The sequence below is a fragment of the Mixophyes fleayi genome, chromosome 9 (assembly GCF_038048845.1).
Source record: "Mixophyes fleayi isolate aMixFle1 chromosome 9, aMixFle1.hap1, whole genome shotgun sequence".
NCBI classification, from domain to species: domain Eukaryota; kingdom Metazoa; phylum Chordata; class Amphibia; order Anura; family Limnodynastidae; genus Mixophyes; species Mixophyes fleayi.
This window is the reverse complement of record NC_134410.1, coordinates 705,250-718,312: the sequence shown is the minus strand read 5'-3', so window position 1 is coordinate 718,312 and position 13,063 is coordinate 705,250. Positions and strand designations below refer to the sequence as shown.

Below are 13,063 nucleotides of genomic sequence, written 5' to 3'. Positions count from 1 at the left end.
CAAAGCCTCGTTATACTGTGTTCCCTCCTATGTCTGTACTGCACACTATAGCGGGGGGTATAGGATGTAACTGTAGTACCGGTGGGGTTTATATTGAACATGCAAATTCCTCTTTTCCTCCCCACAGACTCTGCTATTCCTGCGTTGTGATAGTGTAGTACAGAGGAGTCATGAGACACAATGTGCAGCCCTCCTGAGCAACTGTGCAACACTAAACCCCCCAGCAGGGGGGGGAGACGCGTAGAGGTAAGAGGGGAACAGAGAGGAACCAAGAGGGAAGAGTTCTCTCCTAGCAGCTGCATCCACCATGTCTAACATCACACCGGATGCCTGTAACGTAGACTCAGACTTGGATGGCGTCCTCCCTCCGTCGCTCTACGCCGTTGTTTTTGTGGTGGGGCTTCCAGCCAACCTCCTGGCACTATGGGCAGCCTGGCTTCAGGTGCAGAAAGGAAAAGAACTTGGAGTCTACCTGCTGAATCTCAGCCTCTCCGACCTCCTTCTGATTTGTGCTCTACCACCTTGGACAGACTATTATCTACGGAGGGACGTTTGGGGTTATGGACCGGGGGCTTGTCGTCTATTCGGTTTTATCTTCTATACCAATCTGTATGTGGGTGCTGCCTTCCTGTCCTGTGTCTCCGCTGACCGGTACCTGGCTGTGGCACATCCCCTGAGGTTTCCTGGTGCCAGGCCTATCCGCTCCGCAGCTGCCGTCTCTGTCTTGGTGTGGGTTCTAGAACTGGCAGTTAACGCCCCTCCCTTGTTCAGGGATGCCATCACCCGGGACCGTTACAACCACACCTTCTGCTATGAGAGTTACCCTCTTTCTGGAAAAGGAGATGCCCTCGCCAATGTGGGAAGGGTATTAGCTGGATTTTTATTGCCCTGGGGAATAATGCTCCTATGTTATGCTGGGTTACTGCGAGCTCTTCGGGGGAGTGCATCCTGTGAGCGGAGGGAGAAGAGGAGGGTGCGTCGCTTGGCCCTGGGGCTTCCCTGTGTGGCACTACTGTGTTATGGGCCCTACCACGCTTTGCTCCTCCTGCGCAGTTTGGTGTTTCTGATTGGCGGAGGCTCAGCAGCAGGAGGAAGCTGTGCCCTGGAGGAGAGGCTGTTCCCCGCTTACCATGCATCGCTGGCCATGGCCACTCTGAACTGTCTAGCAGACCCTGCTCTCTACTGCCTGGCATGTCCGGGTGCCAGAGGGGAGGTGGCAAAGGCAATAGGCAGGGTGGTGGCATGGGCAATGGGGAAGGACAGGGCAGGGTGGCAGGGAAGGGTAAATGAAGGCCGGGGGAGCGGAGGCCGTGGAGAAGAACTCGGGATGGTGGAGATGATTGGGAGAGGGGGAAGTTCTACAGTCTAAGCTGGTTGGGCAGATAGGAGACCGTGTTGTACAAGATAATAAATGAATCTGACATCTTCTAATATAACGTGTCTGTTATTTGGCGGCTTCGGAGGTCGGGAATATGAATGGTCTTATAAGGAGAGGCCCTGGTGCTATCTGAGGTTAGACGATGCACGGAGTGACGTGCTGCAGGTAGAACAATACTTTGAGGAGGGGTAACGCTCTGCAGATCTGTCTGCCATCTGTGTGCTGAGTCAGCCTGTTACGCAGACAAATCAGAGGCTGCAGGGGCAATCGAGTTACATGGGAACAGCAGAGAGAAGGCGTGTGGAGGGTACACAGCTGTTACTGACGGGGAGCGTGTTGTACTGGATGCACACACTGGTCTCAAGTTTGCTAAATGTGACATAACACTCAGCACAATAAAGTCCTCTATGTAAACTGCCCCGGCCTATAAAACTGAACCTAATCCTGCCCGTTATTATTATACCGCAGCCCAAGTAGCTGACTGACCCTCAGTTGTAGCGTAAAACTCGGGAGTAAGGAGCATATTTATTACCCATCGATCCATTTCAATCGCAAAGATGCGGATTGAAATATTTGTCGCTATTTATTAAAATTCTTCACTAGTTACAGCAGTCACAAAAAACTGCTGTTCCTGCAAAGACCCCTTTCCTGTCATTCCTACGGTCACTGTCACCAAGTGACCACCTCTGTGATAGTGACGGGAGGGGAGAGCAGGTAGATGGGGTGATCCGAAGGTCCCTCTATCGCAATACTCTCCCCATAGGCTTCAATGTCTAACCCCGGCTTCCATCGGGCACAAGTTCTGAAAATATTTGATTTTCAGAACTGGTTTACTGGTGCGTTCGAAGTCCGGGACAACAGCAGATATCTCCAGTATCTGCTGCGATGTTCTAGTCATAAATTAAGGGGATACTTTTGGCAGTTTTCGGGGGATTTCAATGAAAAATGTCTTTGATAAATACGCCCCATTACATTAAAAGATTACAAGTATTTCGGACACAGGAATACTGACAGTGAGTTGTCTGATGATGAATAGAGGTGGGGATAAGAGATAACAGGAGGACACGGAATGACACACGATTATTTGTATGTGGAAGTGGCGTTATTATCACTTAGTCTAACGCTGCGTTCTGTCTGATTTACAGTTTTGAATGTTATAATCCCGTCATTTCCTTTCTCTGTAACTCTTATAAGTGAAACTACCTGTAAATATATTCCCGTATGTCATAGATAAGGGTAAATGTTACAGTTTTGTTCTTCCATAAACGTCAGAACAGAGCTGTTTACTCAGAAGTTGCTCGGTGCATGCTACCAGATTTCTACGACGGTGCCAAAGATGAGTCACTGAGTTTAATAAATTGTCCAGATTTCAGAAATATGTTACTACTGTGATGATGTTTATCTGGCTAAAATGAGTTAAAAAAACAATTGGAGCAAATGATATTTAGCATAGAATATTTTGCATCCTCGTGGCTGCTCCCAGGGAGAGCAGAGCCCATAGATGTGATGCCAGGGTGTATATAAATACCCCTTTATCACGTGTGACAGAGGGTACAGGGAGCGCTCTCTGCAATGTGTATTGTCTGTCCCTGGATTATCTCACTGTTATCACTCTGGCTGCTCTCTTCTTCCCGCTGCCCCTGTCCTGACCTCCTCCTCTGTCACTGGACCCCTCATCATTCCTGCAATACGCTGCTCACAGCTGGGAAACATCCGGGCCCTGGGAATGTGGTGTCCCAGCGACAACCCAGACATCTCTCCCTCTCACTCAGGGGGGCTGGTGCAAGAGACGTCATAGCAAGCGCAGAATACATACAATAGTCTTAGTATTGCCCCATCAGGGCCATCTTTCCCATTGGGCACAATGGGCAGGTACCCGGGGGCCCTGCAGCCCAGGGGGGCCCTTCGGAGGCAGCACAAAAAAAAAACCTGAAAAAAAAGAAGAAGAATATACTTACCTTGTGGTCAGCTGGCGATCCGGCTCCCTCCCTGGTCTCCTCCTCCGTGCGGCGCTCGCAGTGCATGTCGGGCGTGACGTCATCATGCCCGCCCGACATCCATTGCGGAGCGCAACGAAGGAGGAGACCAGGGAGGGAGCCGGATCGCCAGCTGACCACAAGGTAAGTATATTCTTCTTTTTTTTCAGGTTTTTTTTTTGTGCTGCCTCCAACGGGCCCCCCTGGGCTGCAGGGCCCATATATATAGTCACTTTTTATATATATATATATATATATATATATATATATATATATATATATATATATATATATATATATATATATATATATATATATATATATATATATATAGGGGCCCCGGTGCACTGCTTTGCCCAGGGGCCCAAAATGTTGCTAAGAGGGCCCTGTGCCCCATTATATAATATAAATTGTGTGCGAGGAAAGAAATACAATGTCCTCCCTGTGATACTTTGTCGTGTAGTGAATACATTATTACAGGATATGTTGGCTCAAAACACTAATATAGATGTAGATGTTTACAGAGATATATAGATGCATGTGATATATTTATTTAACAAAGAAAGGATTTTATTGGAATGGAGAACTGCAGCGAGGGGGGGGTCTGGAGCAGGTAGGTGTGGGAGTTGTATGTCTCATAGAGGGGTCCCAGGACATCCTGCATGGCATAGTGACACAGTCATCATAGAAGTGCCCAGTGCGAGAGACGGGGCGTGGGACAGGTGGCAGATTGTGCTGCTGTATTCACTAAATGGAAGTAAAGGCCCAAACCTGGACTTTAAGCTGCATTGCACAAGTTACCTAGTCAGCTATTACCACCCCTGGTCAGTATGACTGGGGAAGCTTAGTAACGCTCTGCTGCCTCCGTGGTATGATAAGTGATGCTTTATTGCCATGATGGAGGGAATAATTATAGGCCACTTAAAGTAGAAAAACCCTTTTAGTTGGCTGACAGTGCTTTCCATTCAGTAGAGGTGCCATTGTTCTCCTATCAATCGGGTGTCAGAAGTGAACCCTCTCACAAAACAAGATCTTGTAGGTTGGGCCTAATGGGAAGAGGTGTGTGTAACATCCCTGTGGGTGTGGCATGATGCCTTTGGGGATGTGGCATGATGTCCTTGTGGGTGTGGCGTGATATTCTTGTGGGTGTGGCATGATGTTCTTGTGGGTGTGGCATGATGTCCTCGTGGGCGTGGCGTGATATCCTTGTGTGTGGTTGTGTGTAACATCCTAGTGGGTGTGGCATGATCTTCTTGTGGGTGTGGCATGATGCCCTTAGGGTTGTGGCATGATGTCTTTGTGGGCGTGGCGTGATATCCTTGTGGGTGTGTCGTGATGTCCTTCTGGTGTGGCATGATGTCCTTGTGGGCGTGGCGTGATATCTTTGTGTGTGTGTGTAACATCCTAGTGGGTGTGGCATGATGTTCTTGTGGGTGTGGCATGATGCCCTTAGGGGTGTGGCATTATGTCCTTGTGGGCGTGGCGTGATATCCTTGTGGGTGTGGCATGATGTTCTTGTGGGTGTGGCATGATGTCCTCGTGGGCGTGGCGTGATATCTTTGTGTGTGTAACATCCTAGTGGGTGTGGCATGATGTTCTTGTGGGTGTAGCATGATGCCCTTAGGGGTGTGGCATGATGTCCTTGTGGGCGTGGCGTGATATCCTTGTGGGTGTGTGTAACATCCTTGTGGGTGTGGCATGATGTTCTTGTGGGTGTGGCATGATGCCCTTAGGGGTGTGGCATGATGTCCTTGTGGGCGTGGCGTGATATCCTTGTGTGTGTGTGTAACATCCTAGTGGGTGTGGCATGATGTTCTTGTGGGTGTGGCATGATGCCCTTAGGGGTGTGGCATGATGTCCTTGTGGGCGTGGCGTGATATCCTTGTGGGTGTGGCATGATGTTCTTGTGGGTGTGGCATGATGTCCTCGTGGGCGTGGCGTGATATCTTTGTGTGTGTAACATCCTAGTGGGTGTGGCATGATGTTCTTGTGGGTGTGGCATGATGCCCTTAGGGGTGTGGCATGATGTCCTTGTGGGCGTGGTGTGATATCCTTGTGGGTGTGGCATGATGTTCTTGTGGGTGTGGCATGATGTCCTCGTGGGCGTGGCGTGATATCTTTGTGTGTGTAACATCCTAGTGGGTGTGGCATGATGTTCTTGTGGGTGTAGCATGATGCCCTTAGGGGTGTGGCATGATGTCCTTGTGGGCGTGGCGTGATATCCTTGTGGGTGTGTGTAACATCCTTGTGGGTGTGGCATGATGTTCTTGTGGGTGTGGCATGATGCCCTTAGGGGTGTGGCATGATGTCCTTGAGGGCGTGGCGTGATATCCTTGTGTGTGTGTGTAACATCCTAGTGGGTGTGGCATGATGTTCTTGTGGGTGTGGCATGATGCCCTTAGGGGTGTGGCATGATGTCCTTGTGGGCGTGGTGTGATATCCTTGTGGGTGTGGCATGATGTTCTTGTGGGTGTGGCATGATGTCCTCGTGGGCGTGGCGTGATATCTTTGTGTGTGTAACATCCTAGTGGGTGTGGCATGATGTTCTTGTGGGTGTAGCATGATGCCCTTAGGGGTGTGGCATGATGTCCTTGTGGGCGTGGCGTGATATCCTTGTGGGTGTGTGTAACATCCTTGTGGGTGTGGCATGATGTTCTTGTGGGTGTGGCATGATGCCCTTAGGGGTGTGGCATGATGTCCTTGTGGGCGTGGCGTGATATCCTTGTGTGTGTGTGTAACATCCTAGTGGGTGTGGCATGATGTTCTTGTGGGTGTGGCATGATGCCCTTAGGGGTGTGGCATGATGTCCTTGTGGGCGTGGTGTGATATCCTTGTGGGTGTGGCATGATGTTCTTGTGGGTGTGGCATGATGTCCTCGTGGGCGTGGCGTGATATCTTTGTGTGTGTAACATCCTAGTGGGTGTGGCATGATGTTCTTGTGGGTGTAGCATGATGCCCTTAGGGGTGTGGCATGATGTCCTTGTGGGCGTGGCGTGATATCCTTGTGGGTGTGTGTAACATCCTTGTGGGTGTGGCGTGATGTCCTTGTGGGTGTGGCATGATGTCCTCGTGGGCGTGGCGTGACGTCCTTGTGGATTGTGGGCTGAAATAACACAAGTTCAGTTTGTTACCCTCTTCTATCACATACAAATTACATGATCATAGGGGTAATTACGAATCGCAGAGAACGCGGACCTGCAATGCGCATATTGAGTTGCACACCCGCTTCCCAGTCGTCTGCACCTACATTTGCCGGGCGAAAGCGGACGGGAAACACTGTAAATACGCCATAGTCTAACTAACGCTATACCATCACTTTATTCATTACACTTTCCAGTCATTCTCCTAACACACTGCTGGACTTGTCCTCATTCCTGGCTGACTTATACCGTGAGAACGAGGGAACATCCAGACTTTATGGCGTTTCTATTACATTGGTTGAAGTTCACCTAAAATTTCTCTTCCAGGGAAAAGTGCAGCTGGGACGTGTAAGAAGCATCTTTCTGGTACCTCTGTATAGGGACGAACTGGAGAACTGACGCCTCTTATAGGGAGGGAGAGGGGAGGTCTCACTAAATCCGCCTTGTCCGACCCTCCGTCTCCTCTAGCTCCCTACCACAATATGGAATCCAGCTTTCCCAGTCAGGCACATATCGGGGTGTACCCTCCACCCGTCGGTCAGTGACCCCGCAGACACGGCCACACCCACAGAAATAGGTACATTTGCGTATGACTTTTATTCGTGTGTTTGTTAATGAGCCCCTCAAGGACAGTTCTAGGGACGGTCACCGACTGGTGTAAAGATCAGAAACGACACGTCAGACACAATCATATATGTCAGACGATGGTGACTGCGGCGTGGGGGAGGGGGGGGACGCAGTGACCGCGTGTGCACAGCTCAGGCCACCAGAAGTGGGGACACTGGAAACAATAAGTTGGAGAGAAGGAGACAGATGAGAAACGTTGATGGTAATTAAGTGAACCAGTAATTCGTGGTGACGGGTTCATGTTGAGGGATATTATGTAGGAAGTGGCTGATTTCCTGCACATAAGTCTATACTGTAACTCATACTGGAGAGGATGTCACCGGCGCGGGCGGATGGCGTGTGAGAGAAGTGTGCCGGGAATCCTCTACATAAGGAGCGTAACCACAGAGGACTCACTGACAGTACCCAGTGTCCTCCTCACAACACTGTGCCAGCCAGGGGGCATTAAGAAGCAGCCGGGTGGGGGCAGTTTTGATACTTTGTAATAATAATGAGAAATGCTGCCAGGACTGGTCAGACTGGTGGTCAGTGGTCTAATACTGCTGGCTGTAGAGCTCACATAGTACCTGTTCTTATAGGAGATACAATGGTTTATTCCATTATAATAGGACTCTGTTGGGTGCTGGGAGATCACCGAACGTGGCGTCTACAGAGATAACATCGCTCCTGACATCACACAGACCATAAACTTCATTACCAACTAATATACACAAATAAAGAATGAACTGCGGTACTTATTGTCACAACAAATAACCAGCCATAAAATCAGTGTATTACAAGGTGACACCGTGGCAGCTCTACCAGGCAGCTGAAGGGTTAATGTATATAAGATCAGCCATGATCAGATCATAGAACACACATCATCTATAATCCATACAGAGAGGACGCCAGGGTGACTCTGCACAAACTGTACCACAGACATTTTACTCTCAAGTTGCCACATAAGTTTTCCACATAAAATACTATTTGAGTAATCCTGCAAGAAAGTAATATGAAAATAATAACTAAGAGTATCCATTCTATCTGCAAGCTACTGTCTTCTGTTATCAGCCATGTCAGGTTTAGGAACTGACCCAAGGTCAAACCCTTATCACAAATATCTTTCACTTACAGATGAAATGTTTACATATTTGTAATGTCATTAGTAACTGTTTAATATAAAACAATTTGCATCATAAGATTAATGGTCCTAGAACAGCCACAAACATCGTTCTGGCAAAAATTCTTGTTTTACACATCCTGGGATAAATATAACAATGTCCTAAGAGAACTTATAGTGCTGTACGATAGGAGTTGGTGAAAATATCTAGAATATTCTGCAAAGGATACAGCACAATAACAGAGATTACAGGAACTGCAACAGCAAAATCTGTTTATTGTCAAGTGTGAACAGGGCTGAAGGTCTGTCTTCTGTGGCTAACACTCTTACTGAAGGTAAGGGAAGACTTGCAGCAGGGAAATTATTATTATTATATTTATTCATAGCTCCAGTAATAAATCCTCAGGTAAAATGTTTAAAATGGGCTTACAATGCCTTAAAGGGGTTTCCTGCTTTAAAAGTCAATATTTCTAATTCCAATCACTTCCCTACAACAGGATCCACAGCTTCCATGTCTATAATACTGTCTTTCATTGGGCACTTGCACCCAGCAAACCCACCAAACATCCAGCGTCCTCCTGAGCGGGACAATTAGGGGTGACGGTAGCCTCCCGGGAGCTTCTCTAGCCCTCTCCAATCTCCTCCCCCAAAATCAGCCTTTAATTGGTGCACAGACCATGGTAAGCAGGTGACAAACCTCCGACCTTCCTGACGATTCCCAGGACTGACCCCTCAAATGGGGAATGTGAGGCTTAATCTGGACAGTTGGGGGGTACGATACAGGAGACCCCCTGATGAAATGGATCTAATATTACTTCTTCCCTTAGGACTGCTTAGAGCTGGAGGTGGGGAAGCCCTATCTAGTCTCTAATGTCTCCACTGTCTACATAAATAAAATAATACATTGTAGAAAAATGTGAGGAATAAATAAAACAAAATCACATGACAGTATTTCTGGTCCCACAACCACCATAGTACAGAGATGGTTCCGTGTAATCAGCAGCACTCAGGAAATATTCAATAAGTTCACATTTTATTATCATCATTAAATCAATTTGGAGGAAGTATCTCATGTCTGAAGGAAAATCTGAACTGATTTCACTCCCCCTCCCAAATGCTGCGGTCTCCTGGACCCTGCGGATCCCTGGATACTGCGGACCCCTGGATACTGCGGACCCCTGGATACTGCGCACTTATGAATGCTGCGGACTCCTGGATGCTGCGGACCCCTGAATGCTGCGGACTCCTGAATGCTGCGGACCCCTGGATACTGCAGACCCCTGGATACTGCGCACTTATGAATGCTGCGGAGCCCTGGATACTGCGGACCCCTGAATGCTGCGGACCCCTGGATACTGCGGACCCCTGAATGCTGCGGACCCCTGGATACTGCGGACCCCTGGATACTGCGCACTTATGAATGCTGTGGACCCCTGGATACTGCGGACCCCTGAATGCTGCGGACCCCTGGATGCTGCAGACCCCTGGATACTGCAGACCCCTGGATACTGCGCACTTATGAATGCTGTGGACCCCTGGATACTGCGGACCCCTGAATGCTGCGGACCCCTGGATACTGCAGACCCCTGGATACTGCGCACTTATGAATGCTGCGGACCCCTGAATGCTGCGGACCCCTGGATACTGCGGACCCCTGAATGCTGCGGACCCCTGGATACTGCGGACCCCTGGATACTGCGGACTCCTGGATACTGCGGACCCCTGGATACTGCGGACCACTGAATGCTGCGGACCCCTGAATGCTGCGGACCCCTGGATACTGCGGACCCCTGGACCCTGCGGACCCCTGGATACTGCGGACCCCTGGATACTGCAGACCCCTGGATACTGCGCACTTATGAATGCTGCGGAGCCCTGGATACTGCGGACCCCTGGACCCTGCGGACCCCTGAATGCTGCGGACCCCTGGATACTGCAGACCCCTGGATACTGCGCACTTATGAATGCTGCGGAGCCCTGGATACTGCGGACCCCTGAATGCTGCGGACCCCTGGATACTGCGGACCCCTGAATGCTGCGGACCCCTGGATACTGCGGACCCCTGGATACTGCGCACTTATGAATGCTGTGGACCCCTGGATACTGCGGACCCCTGAATGCTGCGGACCCCTGGATGCTGCAGACCCCTGGATACTGCAGACCCCTGGATACTGCGCACTTATGAATGCTGTGGACCCCTGGATACTGCGGACCCCTGAATGCTGCGGACCCCTGGATACTGCAGACCCCTGGATACTGCGCACTTATGAATGCTGCGGACCCCTGAATGCTGCGGACCCCTGAATGCTGCGGACCCCTGGATACTGCGGACCCCTGAATGCTGCGGACCCCTGGATACTGCGGACCCCTGGATACTGCGGACTCCTGGATACTGCGGACCCCTGGATACTGCGGACCACTGAATGCTGCGGACCCCTGAATGCTGCGGACCCCTGGATACTGCGGACCCCTGGACCCTGCGGACCCCTGGATACTGCGGACCCCTGGATACTGCGGACTCCTGAATGCTGCGGACCCCTGGATACTGCGGACCCCTGGATACTGCAGACTTATGAATGCTGCGGACCCCTGGATACTGCGGACCCCTGAATGCTGCGGACCTCTGGATACTGTGGAGCCCTGGATACTGCGGACCCCTGAATGCTGCGGACTCCTGGATACTGCGGACCCCTGGATACTGCGGACCACTGAATGCTGCGGACCCCTGAATGCTGCGGACCCCTGGACCCTGCGGACCCCTGGACCCTGCGGACCCCTGGATACTGCGGACTCCTGAATGCTGCGGACCCCTGGATACTGCAGACTTATGAATGCTGCGGACCCCTGGATACTGCGGACCCCTGAATGCTGCGGACCCCTGGATACTGCGGACCCCTGGACCCTGCGGACTCCTGGATACTGCAGACTTATGAATGCTGCGGACCCCTGGATACTGCGGACCCCTGAATGCTGCGGACGCCTGGACCCTGCGGACCCTTTGTTTCAAGGAGCAGATTTATAGGGCTGCATATAATTATATAACAACGTTTTATTTTTAGGTTTGAATGATGTTCTCCCTGTAGCGAGGACTTAGTGTATAGTTTATGTGATCTAGTAGCACAGAGGACCCTCCCGCACTGCCCTAGAACTGCCCTCTGCTGGGGGAAGCCCTTGTTATATTTCAGGATTTCCTCTTCGATGGCGCCAGTTGGAAAACTATGCGAAGCGAACAAGACAGCTCCTGGCACTCTCTATATCCCCGGACTGTCACTGACTGCTGGGACTCAGGACATCAGAAATGTGGGGCCCAGTACAAAGGAAAGAGGAAGGTCCCCCTACGCTGCCATGCCCAAATGCCCTCTCACACCTCCCCACGTGCCCCTCACACCTCCCCACGTGCCCCTCACACCTCCCCACATGCCCCTCACACCTCCTGAAGTAAGATTACAGAGGTGTGTACCCAGCTGTACAATAAAGGAACAGAAATAAATTAAGCAGTAATCTCTTGTAATAATACCACACATGATAAAGTAGTATCATTTCTATAATCCTACAGGAATCCATCCATTTAAATGTCATCAATTTAAACAGTTTCTATGTGGATTTTTCCCTCTTTACACATGATGTGAAAACACCACAGGTCCTGTAGTTACATACAGAGACTGATAGTGTCACCTCTCTGCAGCAGGAAGGGAACCAGTAACCCAGAAACCTCAATCAGTCAGCACAGAAGGGAGAAGAAAGTCACCTGCAGCTAAATCCATGACAAGTGTCTGACACTAACCCTTCCACCCACACTGTACCCGTCCACCCACACTGTACCCGTCCACCCACACTGTACCCTTCCACCCACACTGCACCCTTCAACCCTCACTGTACCCTTCCACCCACACTGCACCCTTCCACCCACACTGTACCCTTCCACCCACACTGCACCCTTCCACCCACACTGTACCCATCCACCCACACTGTACCCGTCCACCCACACTGCACCCTTTCCTCCCACACTGTACCCGTCCACCCACACTTAACCCGTCCACCCACACTGCACCCTTTCCTCCCACACTGTACCCGTCCACCCACACTGCACCCTTTCCTCCCACACTGTACCCTTCCACCCACACTGCACCCGTCCACCCACACTGTACCCGTCCACCCACACTGTACCCTTCCACCCACACTGTACCCGTCCACCCACACTGTACCCTTCCACCCACACTGCACCCTTCCACCCACACTGTACCCTTCCACCCACACTGTACCCATCCACCCACACTGTACCCTTTCACCCACACTGCACCCTTTCCTCCCACATTGTACCCTTCCACCCACACTGCACCCTTCCACCCACTGTACCCTTCCACCCACACTGTACCCTTCTACCCACCCTGCACCCTTTCCTCCCACATTGTACCCTTCCACCCACACTGTATCATTCAGCCAACACTGTATCCTTCCACCCACACTGCACCCTTCCACCCACTGTACCCTTCCACCCACACTGCACCCTTCCACCCACACTGCACCCTTCCACCCACACTGTACCCTTCCACCCACACTGCACCCTTCCACCCACACTGCACTCTTCCACCCACTGTACCCTTCCAACCACACTGTACCCGGCCACCCACACTGCACCCTTCCTCCCGCACTGCACCCGTCCACCCACTGTATCCCTCCAGCCACACTGCACCCTTTCCTCCCACATTGTACCCTTCCTCCCACATTGTACCCGTCCACCCACACTGTACCCTTCCACAATCACTGTACCCTTACACCCACACTGTATCCTTCCACCCAAACTGCACCCTTTCCTCCCACATTGTACCCTTCCACCCACACT

The 13,063-nt window shown here is 50.9% G+C and overlaps 2 protein-coding genes across 4 annotated transcripts in view; one reads left to right on the top strand and one right to left on the bottom strand.

The window, feature by feature from the left end:
- Nucleotides 1–13,063, bottom strand: part of GIPR (gastric inhibitory polypeptide receptor) — a 142,229-nt gene that overhangs the window by 104,745 nt on the left and 24,421 nt on the right. The gene's annotated exons all lie outside the window — the stretch shown is intronic.
- On the top strand, nucleotides 135–1,442 carry GPR4 (G protein-coupled receptor 4). The gene has a single exon (XM_075185852.1). The coding sequence runs from the start codon at nucleotides 308–310 to the stop codon at nucleotides 1,367–1,369; it is 1,062 nt and encodes a 353-aa protein (XP_075041953.1). The 5' UTR covers nucleotides 135–307; the 3' UTR covers nucleotides 1,370–1,442.